The sequence below is a fragment of the Dipodomys ordii genome, unplaced genomic scaffold (assembly GCF_000151885.1).
Source record: "Dipodomys ordii isolate 6190 unplaced genomic scaffold, Dord_2.0 Scaffold47, whole genome shotgun sequence".
NCBI lineage: Eukaryota > Metazoa > Chordata > Mammalia > Rodentia > Heteromyidae > Dipodomys > Dipodomys ordii.
In genome coordinates this window covers 2,997,119-3,019,123 of record NW_012267263.1, presented here as the reverse complement: position 1 = coordinate 3,019,123, position 22,005 = coordinate 2,997,119, and the positions used below count along the sequence as shown (strand labels likewise).

The 22,005-nt window shown below is 42.6% G+C and overlaps 1 protein-coding gene across 1 annotated transcript in view; it reads right to left on the bottom strand.

Annotated features, from left to right (window-relative positions):
- The window catches only part of Ncaph (non-SMC condensin I complex, subunit H), a 63,811-nt gene extending 43,060 nt beyond the window's left edge, over window positions 1-20,751 (bottom strand). The window contains exons 1-9 of the mRNA XM_013019752.1: window positions 20,686-20,751; window positions 13,087-13,327; window positions 12,858-12,948; window positions 12,063-12,155; window positions 11,631-11,769; window positions 11,108-11,232; window positions 5,788-5,977; window positions 3,434-3,525; window positions 2,448-2,653 (exon numbers count right to left, since the gene is read on the bottom strand). Coding sequence (XP_012875206.1) covers window positions 2,448-2,653; window positions 3,434-3,525; window positions 5,788-5,977; window positions 11,108-11,232; window positions 11,631-11,769; window positions 12,063-12,155; window positions 12,858-12,948; window positions 13,087-13,327; window positions 20,686-20,704 — 1,196 coding nt within the window. The 5' untranslated portion in view covers window positions 20,705-20,751. The remainder of the gene's footprint in view (window positions 1-2,447; window positions 2,654-3,433; window positions 3,526-5,787; window positions 5,978-11,107; window positions 11,233-11,630; window positions 11,770-12,062; window positions 12,156-12,857; window positions 12,949-13,086; window positions 13,328-20,685) is intronic.
- Window positions 20,752-22,005: the final 1,254 nt, after the last annotated feature.

Genomic DNA, 22,005 nt, shown 5'->3' with positions numbered 1-22,005 from the left:
CTGAACTCTGGGCCTGGCAGCTGTCCCTCAGCTCTTCAGCTCAAGGCTAGTGCTCTACCACTTGAGCCACAGCACCACCTGTCTTTTTTGCTTATGTGGTGCTGAGGAATCGAACCCAGGGCCTCAGGCATGCAAGGCAAGCACTCTACCACTGAGCCACCTTCCCAGCCCTGCCTAGGACTTTTAACCATGGCCAACAACTTCTAAAAATGTACAGTGCTATAGAAATCTCAGCAGAGAACAAATTGCCCCACTCCCAGTGCTGTAGGAAGAAAGATATGCAAAGAAGCTCTACTTCTGACCTGTGAACATGTCAAAATGTTGTCATCCAGGGATACGTGTGGTGGCTCATGGCAATAATCCTAGTAACTTGGGAACTAGATATTGGATGGAATATTCAGGATCAGCCAGGGCCAAAAAAATTAGAGACCCAAGTCAGGTACTAGCATCTCAAACCTGTAACCTTACCTATTCAAGAGGCTGAGAGCTGGAAGATCATGGTTTAATATCATTAAGGGCAGAAAAGTTCTCAAGACACTATCTCCAAAAAAGTCAGCAAAAAGCTGGATTGATACATGGCTCAAATGGTAGTGTACCAGCTGAGCACTCAAGCCAAAGCGAGCTCAAAGCCCTGAGTTTAAACCTTGGATCAATTAAAAACAAAAAACACCTTAAGAAACCTTTCTCAGTAAATAAAAAGCTGAGTATAGTGACATGTACATATCATCCCAGCCATGAGAAAATTACAAAAGATTTCCATCCAGAAATGCCTGGGGAATAAAGATGTTTTTTGAGAAACTGAAGAACTAAATAAAGAAATAGAGTATCTGCCTAACAAGTACAAAGTTCTGCATTCAAACTCCAGTATTACCAAAAAAAAAAAAAAGAAAAACTTTATCTGAAACAATATGGGAGGTGCTGAAACCGTTATTAAAACTCCCTCGGATGTCACCTCCCTGATGTCACAGGTTCTTCTCTGACATGTGAAAATGTGATTTAAAAGAGTTCATCACATGGGGCTGGGAAGGTGGCTCAGTGGTAGAGCACTTGCCTTGTATGCCTGAGGCCCTGGGTTCGATTCCTCAGCATCACATAAGCAAAAAGAAAAAAACCGAAAGTGGCACTGTGGCTCAAGTGGTAGAGTGCTAGCCTTGAGCTGAAGAGCTGAGGGACAGCACCCAGGCCCAGAGTTCAGGCCCCACGACCAGACCAAAAAAAAAAAAGAGTCATCACAGAATGTCTGAAATACCACTGAAATACCATGGTGAAATACCTTGGTGCAATTAATATACATTAGAAAAAATTTTTTACAATAAAGTAAAACAACCCACAGGATGGGTGAATCAGCAAGAAAGGGTTGGGCTAACAAAGGAGATGAATGAGGATGAATATGTAGAAGTAGTTGTTTGTATGTATGAAAATAGAAAAATGAAACCTGTTGAAGCTGTTTTCAGGAAGAATGATACACATGTGGAAATGTCACAATGAAACTCCTGTTATACAATCACTGCATGCTAAATGAAAAAAAAAAAGTGGTCGAGTGTCAGCTGAGCAAGCCAGCCAAAAACAAGTGAGATGCTGAGCTCAAACCCCAGTACGTCCCCCAAAAAGATGCTTCTTAAATATTTCCAAAATGAGATTGCTTTCTGTGTGTGTGCTGGTTAATTAGAGACAAAGTCTTTCACACTTTTCTGCCTATCTTCAAACCTCAATTCTCCATCTCAGCATCCTGAGAGGCTGGGATTAAAGGTATCTACTAGTGCCTGGCTCAAACAGTAATTTGAAGTCAGCCTATCTGGTCACCCAGTAATGCCCACCTCTACTCACTGCTCACCACTTTTTTCTATAAGCAGTATTCAACAGGCCAGTTTCGGTCACTGATATTCAAGGATATGGCACAAAGTGAGTGTACACAGATTATGCGACGGGAACACTCTCTCTATGAAAATGTATGTGATAACCACCATCACAGTGAGGTAGCTATGAGATAGTAGTTTATTCCGTACTTCATAGTACTCTATAGTAGTTTATTCAGTACTTTATGATTCTAATCCTTATAAACCCCGGTCACCAAGGTGGCTTAGCCAACATACACTATGAATAAGATATGGGGTTCATCTAAGGTATATGTGACACATAGCCCAGCCAACCAGAGCTGAAATCACATAGCCGCAGCAGACCTGTTTAGAATTCATGAAAAATGGCTGGGAATGTGTCTTAGTGGTACAGTGCTTGCCTAGGATGCATGAAACCCTAGGTTCGATTCCTCAGTACCACAAAAACAGAAAAAGCCGCAAGTGGCTCTGTGGCTCAAGTGGTACAGTACTAGCCTTGAGCAAAAGAAGCTCAGGGACAGAGCCCAGGCCCTAAGTTCAACCCCCAGGATTGGCAAAAAAAAAAAAAAGGAAAATACTTCTGAAAACTTCCTGGGACCCTGAAAGACTTACTGGAAGCTTTGGACCTGGCCGGGCTTTTTCCAGCTCTGGATTTCTTCACTATCCCCAGCTGCGGAATGGTCTTGTTCATCACTGGCGTAAAAGTCATCCTCCTGGTGTCCATCCAGGAAGTCCCTGTCATCATTCTCTTCAACCTCGGCATCCATGTCAAATACCTGATCATTCTTCTTAAACTTGTCAACGAGAGCTGACACAGACTAGAGGAACAAAAGAAGATTCTCTAGTTCTCATTCCTTCAGTTGCCCAGCTCACCCAGTTCACATTCCAGTTTCTAGCTTTTTTTTACCCTGTGCCATCTCTCCCTGCCCCCCAGCTCCCAGAACCATTGCATTCACGAGAGCAGTCACTGAGGAAGTTTACATTGTGCAGAACAGGATGAGACTGTATTGTGTTAGGCACATTTTGTAAACCATGAAACAGGAATCTGTATTCATTAATTGTATGTTTGGAAAAACCAGTTTTCCATGGTGATCATTTCTTTTGGGAGTTGTAGTTAGTAGGTTAAAGGGGCCTTGCTAAAAATACACAAAGGAAGGCTTTACACATGACAATTTCTCAGGAAACTATGTGCCAAGAGACTTAACCCCAAAGAGCAGGAAATGCTTTGAGCTTGACAGCAGCCTGAGACCAGAGGCGACTTGGATAACCACACTCAAGAGAAAGTCTGGCAAAAATGTCCATTAATGAATGGCAGGGCAGCCCTGCCATAGGGAAATAGAAGAAGGAACATAAAGCTGACCTCAGAATCCATTCAGTTCTAAGATGGTCCTTCTTAGGTTCAGAACACCACCCTGACCCACGTAGGATTTTTATCCTTATAGAAGTGCCAAAGGAAATATTTTCTGTTCCCATAGCTAAGTAAAAACAAGGCCAGTTTTGGTTCCCACTGGGTATAACTAATATTAGGCTATCTAACTGAAACCACGAACCACTGGAGGAATTCCCTGAGCCCTTGTAAGTCCAAAAGTTGACCACACCTCATTATGTGTTTCACTGTCCCATTTAGTAAACTGGAACCCAGCCAAGGAAGGGCAGAGTTGGCGATCTTCCACACACTGCTGCAAGGGTGCTGGAGGGACAGCAAAACCAAAGAGATTAGAGGTGGGTCAAGTATATTCCTCTAGAATGACATGAGGGGGCATAACAGGGACAAGAGGGACAGTCTCCTCACTGTTTTCCAGCAGAAGCTGGAACAGTAACACTGGCTGGCCATCAACTTCTGTGGGCCAGACTGTTCCAGGGAAGCAAGCAAATGCACAGGTACACATCACACTGGAGTCAGGTTACACACCATCATTCCCAGAGTTAGTAAAACGCTGGAGGGAAAATCTAAAGCAGACATTTGATTCTGAAATAAACCTTGTATCTTACATGATAGTTGGGAATCCAAAAACACTTCCTCTTAAAAGCATATGCAGTACATACGCATATAATGGTACTTATTTTTACTCCCAAAGAAAACAAACTCCAAATGACCTACCTCACAGGATCAGAGCCCCAAGGAAGGGCATGAATTTGAAAAACAGACTGCTAGCACAAATTTAGGTCGAAACAGATGCCATTAACATCTGTTTGACCCTGTCCAAAGGGGGGCGACCAACTTCATTCAACACATAGGGGATTCACAGGCATACCCAGGTATCATACTGCATATGCCTGGTCTTCATACCATCTGTTTCCCATCACAACATCCTCCAAAGATCCCCTGGGCCGAGGTGAAGAATTTGGAGGTTGTTAAATATTTAGCAATTTAGCATAACAGACTGACAATGGAACAGGTTGGTTCTTAACTTCTGCAAGTGTTTGAAAACAATTCATTGTACCCACTTATCCTTAAGACCCCTTAGCTTGAGAACAAGTAAAAACAAGGCCTTAAGCCAGGTACCAGTGGCTCAGGCCTATAATCTTAGTTAGTTAGGAGGCTGAGATCTGAGGATCATAGTTTGAAGCCAGCCTGAGCAGGAATGTCCATGAGACTCTTAGCTACAATTAACCACCAGAAAATGGGAAGTGGCACTATGACTCAAAGTGATAGAGCACTCGCCTTGAGCAAAAAAGCTCCAGGACAGCAACCAGGCCCTGAGTTCAAGCTACAACCAACAACAACAACAAAAATGCCTCTCTGGATGGAGGTCTCTTTAAGCCTCGTTCCAAAATCCAAACTTACCAAGTCAAGGAAAGCTTGACTATGATCGTGAGAGCTGACCAATGGATACCTGAGATACATAGGCCATAGAACCAAGAGGCAATGATTAGCAAAGGAAAAGCTGTGAGAGGGTTGCTAGGTATTCCAGAGGAAACTTTTGGGTGATTTGAAGAAGTGACCTAAACTAGATACCAGTGGCTCAAAGAAAAGAAAAGAAAAAGCCAGTGGCTCAGCCTGTAATCCTGGCTACTCAAGAGACTAAAATCTGAGGATTATGGTTCAAAGCCAGCCCAGGCAAAACTCACCACACAAAAGCTAGAAGCAGAGGTGTGGCTCAAGTGGAAGAACACCAGCCTGGAGCAAAAAAGCTAAGGGAAAGCACCCAAGCATTCTGCTGTTGGTGCACACATACCTGAGTACACGCGTGCGTATGTAAGCGAGCGCACACACGCACACACGCGCGCACACACGCGCGCACACACACACACACACACACACACACACAGAAGCAACCTAAAACTATATGTGGTGGGTGGAGCACATTTATAATCCCAACATTACAGGATAAGCCAGGAGAATGTTGGGTTTGAGGCTAATCTGGGCTACATAAATAAGACTCTATCATAAAAAAAGAAAAGAAAAGAAAAACCCGAGTGCCAGTGGCTCAGCCTGTAATCCTAGCTACTCAGGAAGCTGAGATCTGAGGATCCAGGTTCAAAGACAGAAAAGTCCATGAAACTCTTACCTCCAATAAACCACCAGAAAACTGGAAGTGGTGCTATGGCTCAAGTGGTAGAGCACTAGCCTTGAGCTGAAGAGGTGAGGGACAGAGCCCAGGCACAGAGTTCAAGCCCCACAACTGACAAAAAAGAAGAAAAAGCCAAGCTATTGTGGCTCACGCCTAATCCTAGCTACTCAGGAAGCTGAGATCTGAGCAATGAAGTTTAAAGACAGCCCAGGCAGGAAAGTGTGTGAGACTCTTACATCCAATTAACCACCAGAAAACCAGAAGTAGAGCTGTGCTCAAAGTAGTAGAGCGCTACCTTTGAGCAAAAGAGCTCAGGGACAGCACCCAGGCTCTGAGTTCAAGCCTCATAACAAAAAAAAGACCAAAAAAAAAAAAAAAAAAAAAAAAAAAAAAAGAAAGAAAGAAAATGCTCTGACAAAAAGCTTAGTTGAACTTACCTTTTAAATCTGTCATTTCTACTGAACCTAAATCTGGTAATGCAGGAGGTTCTTCAGTGGAGAGGATCTGGACATCAGAAGGAAAAAGTAGCTCGCTCCTGTAGTCCTGGCAGTGAAGGGTGGAGAGAAATACTCCTGCTGTGCTACATTCATCAAATGAAGCTGCAGTCTTCTGAAACATGGGATCAACCTGAGTACAAAAAGAGAGGGGGGCTGGGAAGGTGGCTCAGTGGTAGAGCACTTGCCTTGCATGCCTTAGGCCCTGGGTTCGATTCCTCAGCACCACATAAGCAAAAAGAAAAAAGCCGGAAGTGGCGCTGTGGCTCAAGTGGTAGAGCGCTAGCCTTGAGCTGAAGAGCTGAGGGACAGCGCCCAGGCCCAGAGTTCAGGCCCCACGACCAGAACCAAAAAAAAAGAGAGAGGGAACCAAGGAATTAGGGCAGGAAGCAGAGGAAATGCAAACTCATGCACTAGATCCTGCTCTTGTGCAGGTGTATCCCTGGGCCTGCACATGATCAAAAAGGGGAAAGGCTTTTTAATCCATCATGTAAAATCCCACATAAGGGGTCAGACGGATAAACATTTCTTTTCCAAGAAGACAATCACTGTGAAAAGTGTATACCTTATCCATCTTATTTATTTACAATACACCTGAATGGTATCTGTTTCCTGGTCTCCTTCTACAAATTGTTTTCTCTAAGTAGGTACATATAAAATAGGTAGGGTCTTTGCACTTTTGTCTGAGTCAGACTTAAGACAGTTATCTTCCTCCTTTGCCTCTACAGTATGTAGTCCGAAGCCTGGCTTAGTTTTAAAAGGAGGGGTGGTACTGGGGTTTGAACTCAGGGCCCCAACTTTGCTAGGCAGGTGCTCTAAACCAATTGCCGGCCCTGGCTTGTTTTTGTTTTTCTGAGATAGGATTTTGCTAATAACTTCTTTTCTGAGCTATTATTGAATCTAGATCTTCCCATCTCTGCCTCCCAAGTAGCTAAGATTAAAGATGTGAACCACCACACCCAATTATTTCTTCACTACTGTCTAGAATTATACCAGTGTGAGGACAGTGGTTCTTTCAAGCAGATCAGAGTTAGATTCTAGAGTAAATCAATGGAAAAATGAATTATCACTGACAGCACAGTTTAGATAAATGAAACCTTTTGAGTCAAAGATTCACAGTAAAGAAGTGTCAATCAAGGGACTGGGCAGACAACAGACTGTATGGGAAAGACTAATAAATTTTTAAGTAAATCCTTGTCTCTAGGTAAACATGTACTTTCAAGCTCCTCAAAGAACCAGAACTTTCTTACTCTGTGGCTTTTGCTTATACCTCCATCTAGAAACACTTCCCAGACAATGGATCCCTAAAACCAATAATATCACTTCAAATGTGTTTAGCATATCATCATATATAAAGCCTCTTGACATTAACTGATCCACTAACACAAACTCAATGTGGAGGAGGTCAGCTTCACCTGTTTTTACAGTAAGCAGAGACACAGACCCTTTTCCCAGGTGATGCAGCTAACACAAGGGACCAGGACATGAACTTATACCATCTACCTTTACCATCGTGCACATCCAATAGGAAAATAACACACACACTCTCTCATCTGCTACCTCTCTCTACCAGCCTAGTCTTTAGTAACCCCACCTTGTTCTGGCTTCTCCCAGCCTATGCAACTCCTTTATAGACTGGGGCCACCAAGCAGCTCAGAGTAGTCCAGACCTGCTCTACTCCACCACTAGAGTGAACCCAGCAGGGTCCTACTTCCCCACCCTCACCATTATTTGTTTTGAGACCACTGGGACTGATATTACAGCCCTCTATTTGACTTTAAAAAAGACCCTCAGGCCGGGCGCTGGTGGCTCACACCTGTAATCCTAGCTACTCAGGAGGCTGAGATCTGAGGATCGCGGTTCAAAGCCAGCCCGGGCAAGAGAGACTGTGAGACTCCTATCTCCAATAAACCACCAGAAAACCGGAAGTGGCGCTGTAGCTCAAGTGGTAGAGCGCTCGCCTTGAGCTGAAGAGCTGTGGGACAGCGCCCAAGCCCAGAGTTCAAGCCCCACGACCAACCAAAAAATAAAAAAATTAAAAAGACCCTCAGACACATCAGTTCTGCATTGCCCAGACTACAATCTAGTCAGTTGACATTCTCATTCAGATGATATGCCATCTTCTACTTCCAGGATCTGACATTACCCACTCCCCTTACCCCCCCATCCCACCTACCCCCACCCCCACCAGGGTCCTTTAGTCACAGTCAGTCAGTTACCATTACGATTCCCTAGTCTGCCCATTTCTTTTCTGAAGGTTCTTTCTACCTGCTTGCTCTAACTCATGCATTCCCAAGGGGACAATATCACTCTCAGGGAGTGAAATTGGAGGTGTTAGGAGAAAAAAAATTTGAGTATCATAATTTGTGGCTCTCTAAACCTCAAACCTACCTGACAAAGTCTTATTCCTTAGTATTCCATTTCAAGGAAAAATAGGAACAAAATCTGGGGAGGCCCAGAAGAAGGGAGGGCAATGTATCAGTCTGAGTGGCCCTGATATAGCTCAAGCATGAACTCTCCAGGGTATACTTCCCCCTTAGCCTTCTATAGTGGCTGCTGCTTCTCAATAGCCTTCAATCACTGGCCAGTAGCTCTCTCCTCTCTTCTGCAGCCATCAACGATATCATCTCCACAAGTCTGTTGTAATCAATGAAATATGCTGCTAGTTCTTACTCAACCTTACTTTCATTTTTGCTATCTCCGTGACCCCAAACTGTAGCAAGTCTTCTAGACAATGACCTATTTCAGTGTCTTCATTCCTTTCTCTCTCCTCCCATTTGAACATTTGTTTTTCCAATTCTTATGAAAAAATTCAAATCTACAAGGATGGTGAAAGAATAGTAATATTAATCCCTGTGTTGTTTTATAAATTCCCCAATGGGTAATGTTTTACATAACAGTGTACTCTATCTATCTATCTATCTATCTATCTATCTATCTATCTACCTACTTACCTATCTACACACACACACACACACACACACACACACACACACACACACACACCCCTCAAGGGTGTGTACCAATTAATTATTTGTGTACCAATTAAGCTACTGTCTCTCAGCTCCCAACCTACCTATTCTCTTCTCCACTTTGTCCTGCTGGGTTTGGGGAATTTTGGCTTTACTACCAGTTTGGTTAGAATTTACCAACAAGATCTTACTTCTTGCCTGGGCAAGTGCGTGAACTATGATCCACCTATTTTAGGCTTCTTGTCATAGCTAAAAGGTATGACCAATATACCCAAATCTTGATTGAGAATGCATCTTTTAAACATTTTTCTGCCTGGGCTGGACTCAAACCACAATCCTCCCAATCTCAGTTTTCCAAGTAGCTAGGATTATAGGCATAAGTCACAGCACCCAACTCTCAAACAATTTCTTTTATACCCCCAGAATTTCACACGTGTTAAGTTACAAACCCAGCACTAAAAACATTAGTTTATTTGCTTTTGTATGTGTGTGTTAGTCCTGAGGCTTGTACTCATGGCCTAGGTGCTGTTCCTGAGCTTCCTTTGCTCAGAATAACACTCTACCACTTGAGCCACAGCTAAGAGTCTCACAGACTTTCCTGCCCAGGTTGTCCTTGAACCTCGATCCTCAGATCTCAGCCTCCTGAGTAGCTACAATTATAGGCATGAGCCACTGATACTTGGCTTATTTGCTATTTTTATGTGGTATTGGAGTTTGAACTCAGGGCCTTATGCAGGCCAGGCAGGCACTCTACCACTTGAGCCATACCCCAGCCTTTCTGCTTTCTGTATTTTGTTAATAGAGTCTTGGTTTTCACCTGGGCCAGGCTGAACCAATCCTATTTACACTTCCCAAGGAGCTGGGATGACAGGTAGACACCACCATGCCTAGCTTTTTGATTGGTTAAGATGGGGTCTTGGGAACTTATTGTGTCTAGCCTAACCTTGAACTGTGATCCTACCAATCTCAGTCTCCCAAGTAGCTAGGATTTCTAGTGTGCCACCTTACCCAGTTAAAAACTATATATATTTCCCCCTTCGGTCGTGGGGCTTGAACTCTGGGCCTGGGTGCTGTCCCTCAGCTCTTCAGCCCGAGGTGAGCACTATACCACTTGAGCCACAGCGCCACTTCCTGTTTTCTGGTGGTTAATTGGAGAGAAGAGTCTCATGGACTTTCCTGCCTGGGCTGGCTTTGAACTGTGATCCTCAGATCTCAGCCTCCTGAGTAGCTAGGATTAAAGGCATGAGCCACAGCACACCCAGCTAAAAACCATTATTTTGCCAGTCCTGGGGCTTGAACTCAGGGCCTAAGCATTGTCCCTGACCTTCTTTTGCTCAAGGCTAGCACTCTATATAACTTGAGTCACAGTGCCTCTTCTGGCTTTTTCTGTTTATGTGGTGCTGAGGAATTGAACCCAGGACTTCATGCATACCTGCAAGCACTCTACCACTAAGCCAGATTCCCAGCCCCTAAAAACAGTATTTTTAGAAGCAAAATTAAGAAAACAATATTAGAACACCATTTGCTTTAAACGAGCAATGCTTGTTAATTCTTTAACAAGCATTCTATTTGTTTATTTATATTTATTTGGGTTTTTGGGTTGTTTTGTTTTGTTTGCCAGTCCTGGGGCTTGAACTCAGGGCCTAGGCACTGTCCCTGAGCTTCTTTTACTCAAGGCTAGCACTCTACCACTTAAGCCACAGAGCCACTTCTGGCTTTTTCTGTTTATGTGGTACTAAGGAATTTAACCCAGGACGTCATGCATGCTAGGCAAGCACTCTACCACTAAGCCATATTTCCAGTCCCCTTAATAACCATTCTTTAAGTGCATTTCTTAGGACCTGCTAGATAATAGGCTGTTTGAGAGACCATTTCACTTCAAATACTAGCTTCTATACTAGACATATTATCTCGAGCATGTTACTTAATAGTTTTGTGCTTTAGTTTCCTTTTTATTAAAGTAACAAGGATGCTGTGAGGACTATGAGAGTTAACACAGTATGGCTCACAAAAGCATATGGTTCCCAGAGTGAGTACAATAAACATTATTATCACCACTGCTACATATAATTGAAAATAAAGTTAAATGCTTGAGCATCAGATTTCTCTGTAATTATCAATCTCTTTTAATCATTATAAAGCTAAGGAATTGATAGTGAGAGAAACCAGATGAGTAGCTTACTTCCTGAGGCTTGAACAAGCACAGACCAGCAAGGCAGGCTTAGCCTTGCTAAATCTCAGCTCCTGAAAACCTGAATTAGACAGACCACAGTATGCATACCCTTCCTCACCTCACACTTTCTCTCTGCTTCAGAGACATTGAGGTTGTTTATATTCTGCTCGATGGTTTTGTATGAATGCTTCTTCTTTGGTTTTGGGACCTTTTTGGTTGTTCCTGTTTCAGTAGCACTTCCATCTACAATGAAGAATAAGACTGTGTACCGCAAGAACTGCTCAGAAGTAAGTGACTGATTTTACTAATTCAAGTACTTCAAAACCCTAAGGAGTGACCACAATTTAAACATGTGAAATCCTCTCAAAGGAGAGGGGGGGGGGAGAAGGACAGAGGGAAAAAGAAATTATCTATGATCATTAATTATGATTTAGCAATTATTATTAACCATGATTTTTCTATATAATCAAGTGGGCAAGATTTCTGTGGTTTTCTTATATAAAATATATATTCTTCTGAAATATCATGATTTAATAAAATGATATAACTGATTTCTTATGACTTCACTCCAATATGTCACCCAAATTACTATTTGGAAATACATTAAAATAAGCCCCTTAAATCCAGATTCCAACCCATACCTGCACCATGGTCCTCTACTTCATCAAGGGTTGGTGCATCTTTGCCCAGTCCCCCAAGGACTCTGTACACATCAGCATGGACAGCATCCACGCGCACAGCATAGATCTTGGTGCTGGCATCCAGGGTGCCAGCAGCCACCTAGTCAAACAAGTAGAGCTATATTCATGAATAGGCAGAAAAAAATGCAGTGCTAAATAAGCAAAATCTAGCAAGTTTCATAAAATGTTTACTTGTCCCAAGGAAAAAAAGTAACAGATGCCCTTAAGACTAATGGGATAAACATATCTGTCTTCTCTGCATTTCATCTGTTAAAGAAAGTAAAATAACTATTGCAATGGGGAAAGTATTTGCAGAATTTCATTATTTTATGCTAAGCATAAGAAATAATTAATATTAGATCAATTGTAAGAGAAAGTGCATATCCTTCTTACTTTAAAGTTAGTTGGTTCCGTGTCCTTTTGTTTAAGAATCTCTGACATAAAATCAATCAAGTGCAACCCAAAAGCATTCTTGGTGGTGATTTTCTGAAAACAGAAAATTGTAGAAAGGTTTTTTAGTTTAGACTCTTGAAAATAATGTTACTCTGAATACTCAAGTTTTACCACTGATCTAAATTCCTACCAACACTAGGGAACAAAGCCAAATCTACATGTTTATCTTCCTCTCTTAGAGCCTAAAGAGTAAAAACACACAGTTCCTGAGTGCTCACTGTGCAGTGGCTCTGCTCTAAGTACTGTGTAGGAAAGGGCTCAATCATTCTCAGAATGATCTATGAAACAGTTACTATCCTTATTCTCACTTTACAGAGGAGGAGCCTGTGGCAGGAAGGTGAGTGATTTTTCCATTCATCTGGCTTATAATTGGAAGAGACAGAGCTCTAAGTCAAGCTGGCTCCAAAATTTATACCATTTACCCTCTCTAGATATACTGTAGGTAGCGGCTACCTATAAGGAGTTTTGAAAAAAAGCCGCAAAACCACACTGAAGTACATCAGCATTAAGAAGCAACACTGGAGAGTAAAATAATTATCAAACACCCTCCACAGAATCAAGAAAGCTAAATTTCCCCTGATTCTAGCTGGGCAGTGGTTCATGCCCAAAATCCCAGCAACTTGGGAGGCTCGAAGGCAGGAGGATCTTGAGATCAAGGCCAACTGAACTACACAGCAAGAATCTGTCTCTAAAAAAACAGATGTAAAAATCTTAAATAAACCAGCAAATACTCACATTTTCAGTAGATAGTTTGATACAGGTGGAGTAATGCTCTGTAATCTGTGTGTTTGTAAATTTAGAGATGGTAGTAGAAACATCAGTACTCCTAAATGGACAGCAAAAACAAAAACTCTAGCAAGAATCCACAATATGAGAACTTTTCAAAATCCAGAACCAGAATATATAAGATTATTATGCCAGGGCCCACAAACGCAAAAGAAAGCCAGTCCAGAGATTCACTCACCTGTTGGAAGGGGAGGCTAACAGACGAGGTGAGTCTGTGCTGAACTGCAGGTCAAAGACCCTGGAGCGCCTCCGTTGCATTCGCTCCTTTTCATCATCATTCTGAGGAAAGTCTTCAAGGACTGGGGTGCCAGATGTACTCAGAGGGGCCTTCCTAGCCATTGGCATTGAGAACATCCGTTCTGAAGGTGAGGAGGAACTGTGGGGGTGTCCACGTGTCTCTGAAGAATTATTCATTGTGGCTGGCAGTAAAAGAATACAACACTTGCTTAAGAAACATTCAACTGAACATTTCCTGAATCTAAAGGGATTTAGGCCTGGTACTGGGTGGAGGCTCACTGCTTTGTTCCCTAATAAGATCTTCTCTTTTTCTAATACATAATGTTAGACCTTCTAGAGTTTGGGTTTCTTGGGTAAGGATGAAGCAAAGGTGATAAAACAAATAGCCACTTGGAAGATACTGTGAATGCAAGAACCCAACAAGATAGAAAGATGAAAAAGACAGTACAGACAGTGTAGTACAGTGGTAGAGCACTTGCCTTGCACGTGGCAGGCCCTAGGTTTGATCCTATCACTGTGTGGGCATAAGAAGGATAAGATGAAACTGCTGTCCCTAATAAACCCACAAATCAATAGGACAATGGAAACCTGTCACCCATAGTGTCAGACATCTGTGTCTGATGTTGAGCAAGCATGAAGTATGGCTCTAATTGAACAGGTCATATTCAGATCTCTGCTCCTCCATGTCTAGTGGGAAGGCAGAGAATAAATATCACAAGTATACAAAATAAATACACTATTCCAAAGACCTACCCACAGATTACTTGCTAATTGCAAAACCAAAAAAAAAAAAAGCTTTTTACAGTTAGATTTAGCAGTTAGCACATTAAGCAAGTAGCCAAATGTAGCCACACTAAAAATGAGACCTAAAACTTACTCATACTCTGATAAGATAGATACAAGTTTTAGCATCATCCAGGAAATATTTTGGGTAAAGATGTTTAAATTTAACCAACGCTTTAAAACTTCCAGTTTGTAATAAATACAAGAGATTAATAAATTGAATGATACTACAAAGAAACACTGAGACAACTCTAGATTGGGAGCAGTAGACAATATAACTGGCTCAGTCTCTTTAAAGTCAATGTTGCCAGACATCAGTGGCTCATGCCTATAATCCTAGCTATTCAGGAAGCTGAAATGAGATCAAGGTTCAAAGTCAGACCTGGTAGGAAAGTCTGTGGGACTCTTCTCCAATTAACTACCAAAATGCCAGAAGTGGAGTAGCGGCTCAAGTAGTAAAGTGTTAACCTTGAACAAAAAAGCTCAGAGGCAGTGGCCAGGCTCTAAATTCAAGCCCTAACACAGGCATACACATGCACACATGCACACCCACACCCCTACACCCATACACACACACACACACACAGACACACACACACCAACCCAATGTCAGTGGCTCATGCCCAAAATCCTAGCTACTCAAGAGGCTGAGATTTGAGGATCATGGTTTGGAGCCAGCCTGGGCAGGAAAGTCCATGAGACTCCAATTATATCTCTAATTAACCCCCCAAAAAACGGGAAGTGCAGCTGTGGCTCAAGTGGTAGAGCTCTACCAGCCTTGAGCAAAAAAGCTCAAGGACAGTGGATAGTGACCAAGCACTAAGTTCAAGCCCCAGGACCAGTACAAAAAAAAAAGTCAATGTCAAGCTAGGTGCCAGTGGGTCATGCCTGCACTCCTAGCTACTCAGGAAGCTAAGACTTTGAGGATCATGGTTTCAAGCCAGCCATGGCAGAAAAGTTTGTGAAACTCCACATCCAATTAACTTGTAAAAAGCCAAACTAGAGGTAAGGCTCAAGTAGTAAGAATACCACTTGTGAGCAAGAAAGGCAAATGAGAAAGGCATAAGTTCAACCCAGTTCTGGCATCAAAAAAAAAAAAAAAAAGGAAAAAAGGTTTGAACTCTAATCTTACCACAGGGGGAAAAAAATCTTGTGAATTAAAAGAAACCAAAATGTCAAGTGCAGTGGCTCATGTCTGCAATCCCAGTGCTTTCAGAAGCACACTAACATTATGGTTTGAGGCCACAAGAGCAAAAAATTAGTAGGACCCTTATCTCAATTTTTTAAAAAAGGAAGAATCCCCCTACCTGTCATGATAAGAACAGACTAAAAAAGAAATGAAAATAGCCCCTGTACCAGCATAAGTATGTAGACAAATTAATTAGTACCAGATAAAGAAGGTACTGCAAGGGAGGATAGTGCATGAGTAAGCAATGTCTATTGTAGGTGACAGATCAAATTAGATAATGACTGAGAACTGACCACTAGATCTACAACCTAGGGGTTACTGGAGATCTTCACATATATAGTTTTCCGATAGCAGTGGAGGGGAAAGCCAAATTGGAATAGCCTGAGAGGATGGAACAACAGGAAGTAGACACAGGAAACTCAGATCAGGTTTTCAAAGACTTCTGCTATGAAAGGGAGGAAGGAGCTATGATTAAAGGAGTTGGGAGAGCAAGAAATCAATTTTTAACATGAAAAATCCTGCTGTAACACATTACTTCAAATTTAATAGTTTAAAACAACACACATTTTGGAGCTGGGAAGGTGGCTCAGTGGTAGAGTGCTTGCCTTGCATGCATGAGGCCCTGGATTCGATTCCTCAGTACCACATAAGCAGAAAAGGCCGGAAGTGGTGCTGTGTCTCAAGTGGTAGAGCGCTAGCCTGGAGCTGAAGAGCTGAGGGACAGTGCCCAGGCCCAGAGTTCAGGCCCCACGACTAACAAACAAACAAAAAAAAGATTTTAAAAAAACATATTTTTTTCTTGAAAGTCTGGAAGTTACAAGTCTCAAACCAAGATGTTAGCAAGGCAGCACACTTTTTGGAAGCTTTAGAGGAAAATGTTTCCATGTCTTTTCCAAAAAGCTTTTAGCAGCTGCCTTCATTTCTTGGCTCCTGGTTACTTCCTCTTATCAATTCAACCTTTCGTTCCTCTAATCACATCTTCTCTGACTGACCCACCTACCTCTTATAAGGATCACTGGGTTCTACTCAGACAGTCCAAGATCATTATCTCAAGACCCTAAATTTCATATCTGCAAAATCCCTTTTACTATGGAAAGTAACACATTACAGATTAAAATAGAGATCATACAAAAGTTACCAAACTAGTGTGTATCTGTAATCTTAGCATTTGGGAGGCTGTGGCAGGATTACAAATTCCAGGACAGCCTAGGGTACATAAGACACACACACACACATACAGAGGTACTGAACAATGTACTCCACACATTACTTATTTGCTTAAAATACAGGAATTGCCTGTATTAAGAACACAAGGAACCAATCCCCAGCAACTGGAAGTAAAGTAGAATACACGGGCATGGATGCAGGTATGGGAGCAGGACAGTAGGAACTTGCCATATTCTATTCTCATTTAAAATAGGAAGCAAGAAAGAACAAAAAAATTCAGCAGCTAACAGGAAGGTTGAAGAGAAAGTATTCCAGATTGAAGGAGAGAAAGGAAGGTCTGAAATAGTTATCAAGGATAGAATACAGACCTGCTGGAACAGAAGATTGCTTTAGTCAGCCTGTAAGAGGAAGTGAGCTGCTAGGCATTGGTAGCTCATGCTTATAACCCTAGCTACTGCAGAGACTGAGACCTGAGGATCACAGTTTAGAGTAAGCCTGGCAAGAAAGTTTATTAAAACCTTATCTACAATTAACCCTCAAAAAGCCAGAAGTAGGGTGTGGCTTAAGTAGTAAAGCACTACTTGCATTGAACAAAAAGCTCAGTGACAGCACCCTGGGACCATCCCTACCCCCCCCTAAAAAAAAAGTGAGCTAGAAAGATGGGCTGCTTTTAAGAAGTAGGATACTTAAAATTGAAGTAGAGTGGTTCAGCTATTGTTAGTGACGAGACCCAAGGTTTAATTATCATAGTGACTACCTATAACTTACTATGATTGGAAAAGAAACAAAGATCCCTAGAAGATAAACTCAGAAAACTTTCCAAGAGTGAAAGTTTCCAAATTTAAGAATCAGAAAGCTGGGCGCCAGTGGCTCACACCTATAATCCTAGCTACTCAGGAGGCTGAGATCTGAGGATCCAAGTTCAAAGCCAGCCTGGGCAGGAAAGTCTGTGAGACTCTTATCTCCAAGCAACCACAAGAAAACTAGAAGTGGCACTCAAGTGGTAGAGTGCTAGCCTTGAGCTGAAGAGCTGAGGGACAGTGCCCAGGCCCAGAGTTCAAGCCCCACAACAGACAAAAAGAATCAGAAAACCTTGCTTTAAGCCTCCCTCTATCAGTTACTAGCTGGAAAAATTTTAAATGGAAAAACTCAAACCTGATAAGTGGTAGAGCACAAGGCTTGAGTTTGATCCTTAACAGTATAAGAAAAAATTTAAAAAGTAAAGCACAAACTGAGCTTGTTTGGCATTGATGATACAAAGAAAAAATATATACATATACAATATGACATACTTCATAGGAACACATTTACAAAGTAAGACTGGGGATGTAACCCAGTGGTATAGACCTTTCCTAGCATGCACCAGGCCCAGGGTTTGATCCCTAGCACCACTAAATGACTGACTATGTGAAGGGAAGGAAAGGGATAAACAGGAACACAAGTAAGGACTCTGCATAATGCCCTAATAGCTCCCTACAAGTTTAAGTGTGTAGTTAACAACATAACTCACTTGAAGCCAAAATGAACAAAAAATTGACAAAATAGGACAAGAGACTTTTTTTTTGTCGGTCATGGGGCTTGAACTCTGGGCCTGGGCACTGTCCCTCTGTTCTTCAGCTCAAGGCTAGCACTCTACCACTTGAGCCACAGCGCCACTTCTGGCTTTTTCTGTTTATGTGGTGCTGAGGAATTGAACCCAAGGCCTCATGCATACAAGGCAAGTACTCTACCACTGAGCCACCTTCCCAGCCAAGAGACATTTTTAGAGAAAAAAAAAAATCAAGAGGACTTGAGACTGTGTAGATGTGGGCACTGCAGATTAAGGAAAGGAACTGGATCTTTAGAGGCTAACAAAAATGGGAAGCACTGAAAGAGGAACTTGTCAAAGGAAACTCAAGCTGAGAATTACAGGCATGTTTTAATCCTTTAAATCTTTCCATCTTTGCCTTTAACAATGCATTATTCTCTTAACAGATGTTACTGAGCTCAAAATACTTCCTTGTATCTCCTTTGTCTCCCACTATTTTTCAATCCCTTGTGTCTGGTTTTCATCTTTACTACTTCAAGAAAACAGTCTTAGCCAAGTGCTGGTGGCTCACGTCTGTAATCCTAGCTACTCAGGAGGCTGAGATCTGAGGATCATGGTTCAAACCCAGCCAGGGCAGGAAAGTCCGTGAAACTCTTACCTCCAATAAACCAACAGAGAACCAGAAATGGCGCTGTAGCTCAAGTGGTAGAGTGCTAGCCTTGAGCTGAACAGCTGAGGGACAGTGCTCAGGCTCAGAGTTCAAGCCCCATGACAAAATAAAAAGAACGGAAGGAAGGCAGGAAGGCAGGAAGGAAGGAAGGAAGGAAGGAAGGAAGGAAGGAGGGAGGGAGGGAGAGAGGGAAGGAGGGAGGGAGGAAGGGGAGAGGGAGGGAGAGAGAGAGAAAGAAAGAGAAAGAAAGCAGTCTTGTCATCATAAACGACAATTTCCATGTTGTTATAGGATCTGGTCACTTCTCTGGCATCATCTCTCTTGAGATTCAGGAGCATTTAGAACAGCTGATACTCCCCCTTCTTTCTAGAAACACACTTGGCTTCTATATCCCCCTCTTGAGTTTTTTCAGCACATCTTTCTTTACCCAGCCTTTAAATATTGGTCCTGAGTACACTCAATACAAGGTCTTTCTATACTCTCACCAGTTCCCAAGGGTTTACAATCTATGCTGATAATGATAATACAGTAGTACATTTTTTTCTCTTCCATATGTTACTCCTGAGTGCCAAACTCTTACCCAACTGGCTGATTCCTTCACCCAAGCATCTTTACAATAACTCAAACTTAACCATGTCCGAAATGTAACTCAAGTTTCCAAACCTCTTACCAAGGCCTAACAGGCCCTACCTGTCTTACCAAGTAAGGCCTAACAGGCCCTACCTAGCATCATTCAGTGAGCTTAATAACAATGTTCTAGTTCAGTCCTACCCAAACCAGGCTCTTTCCTGACTTCTCATTTTTGTACATGCTTCTGCCTCAAACATGTTCCTAAGTCTCTGCTTAAATCTCTTCCCTAAGTCCCTAATCTAAAAGAGCCTCCATACTCTGCTAGCATCAACCACAACACTGAAGTCTTCCCTTCTTCCTTCCAACTATTTGTTGTAATGTCTGTCTCCCCATCTGTTAGATTGCTCTTAGACAAAAGAGATGAGGCTATGCAAAGGAAATCTAAAATGGAGTTTCTTCAAGGCCTCCAGTCCTTAAAAAGGAAAGACATAATTAGTGACCTTGGGAAGAGAATACAAGGTCTTAGAGACTCACAGGTGACCAGCCTATGTGAAGATAAAATGCAGCGGCATACTCAGTAGAAAGTATGTTGTGGGTAGGAATGGGAGGGGGAAACTGGGAAAGAGCAAAGGAAGGGGTGATGCTCCCCAAAAAGAAAGGTACTCATTACCTGACTTACAAAATCATAACTCATCTATACATTACCTTTATAATAACAAGTTAAATTTTTTTAAAAAATCCCACCAAAGTCATAGATGTCATAAGAGGTTTTTGAGTCCTAAGAATTGAAGAGTATTTCAACCTAAAGCAAACAGACAAGAATGCCTGGAATCATAGGTCATTTATAAAACAAAAACGTAGACTCATAGATCAGTAGGACCTAAATATTCATTTGTACATTATAATTCTGTAAATCGACCTCAGAACACTTGTTTACCAGGTGACTTCAATCCCGTAGGCTGGACTTGGACCTAGAACTTTCTCACAGACAATCTCAATGCGTATTTAAACCCCAAGGGCTAATGCTGTCGTTCTCACCCTGGAAAAGGCCTTTTAGCTTACTGGAAGTGTAGTCCGTTCTGAATAAACGTTACTATCACTGTCACTGTTTTACTAATCGTGCCTGAATTTTTCTTTAGCCAGACTCGGGACAGCAGCGCTGGCCTTCCCATAATCCAGCTAGCACACAGCCTTTAAGAGGACAGAAATCCCATGTCCACTCAATGCTTTCCTATCAATAAATGCATGTGACCACGACGCTTCCATGGCCCCGAAGCTAAGGGGTTCTCCAGAAGAGCAAAAACAAAACCAAACAACAACACGAAGTTTCCTTTGCGAACAGAAATCGAGCAAAGTGCACCGAGTGGAGCTGATCCGACCTCTCGGAGAGCCGGAACAGACGCCGGAGGAGACGCATCCTGATGGGCGTCCCCCCGGCCGCGCCTTCCCGCCCGCCCTGAGGCCGGGGTCCGGCCTGCGCTCCCACACACGCGCGCCTGCCCGCCGCCGGCGCACCGAGAACCGAGATGAGCATGCGCGCACTCGCCTCCCAGGCTCTACTGCTAGCCATCCAGCCAGAGCACCACTCGAAGTCTCCACCTGAACGTCGCAACTCCCTCCAACCCGGCCTCACCAGTGCCTGGAGGACCCATCTTGCCTTCCGCGGATCAAGAGCTGGTTTTAAATTGCGCGCGTCAAGACGCCACAGCGCGGTAACGGCTGTGTAACGTCACCCGAAGGCGGGGCCAAATTCGCGCCTGCGCAGAATGTCTCTATCCGCCACCGAAGCATCTAGTGGAGCAGGTTTTAAGTCATTCTGCACTTACCATCCCTGGCTAAGCCTTACCTGGTTTGTGAGCATCCTGGAACAGGGCAAGCTAGGACTTTTGCTTTCCTGCAATTTGTTTTCTACCGGGGAAGGAAATTACTGAGGAAACGAGGTTCATTTCCTCAGTTGACCTAAGGATGGATGGTTGTGGGACCGAGATGAGAGGGTCCTGACACCGTGACGAGAGTGGTCCAAGCGGATGCAAAATAGTATGCGTATGATATATGATGTATGTGTGTGTGTATATATATATATATATATATATATATGATGTATAAGTGAATATATATATGATGTATATATACATAATAATATATTTTTAAATAAAGGTCATTGTTCCTATCCACATTCTTATGAAAAGCTTTCTGAAAACCATTACTACCTTTTTTATGTGTATGCTGGCCCTGAGGTTTGAATTCAGGGCCTGGATTCTGTCCTTGGGCTGCTTTTGAGCTAGCACTCTACCACTCTAGCACAGCTCCACATCTGACTTTTCTGTTAGTTAATTGGAGATAATAGCCTCACAGACTTTCCTGCACAATCTGGCTTCAAACTGCTATCCCCAGATCTCTTTAGTAGCTAGGATTACAGGCAAGAGCCACTGGTACCCAGCTTTTCATCACCACCTTTTAAAGAAAAAAAAAAGGAAAAAGTACCTCCAACCTCCATGCTAGAGTTTATGGTTAGTATGCAATACTAACTTCTGAGGAACTCAGGAGGCTGAGATTTAGGATTAAAGTTTGAAGCCAGACTATACAGGAACATCCATGAGACTTACCTTCAGTGAATCGTAAAAAGTGGAGGTGTCAGAAGTGGAGGTGTGCTTCAAATGGTGGGAGAGTGCCTGCCTGGAGCAAAAAAGCTAAAGGAGGGAAAGTGGGAGAAACTTAGGGAGGGTGACAAGAAATGTACTCATTATCTTACATATGTAACTGTAACCCCTCTGAAAACACCTTTAAGTTTTTAATTAAGTTTTTTTTAAAAAGCTAAAAGACATCACTCAGGCCCTGAGTTCAAGTCCCAAGAACAGCAAAAAAAAAAAAAAGTGAGCAGTATAAAATGCTGTATCCATTCAACAACACCTGACCCCACAAATGGTGTTATGTGAGGGAAGGCCAGGACAGT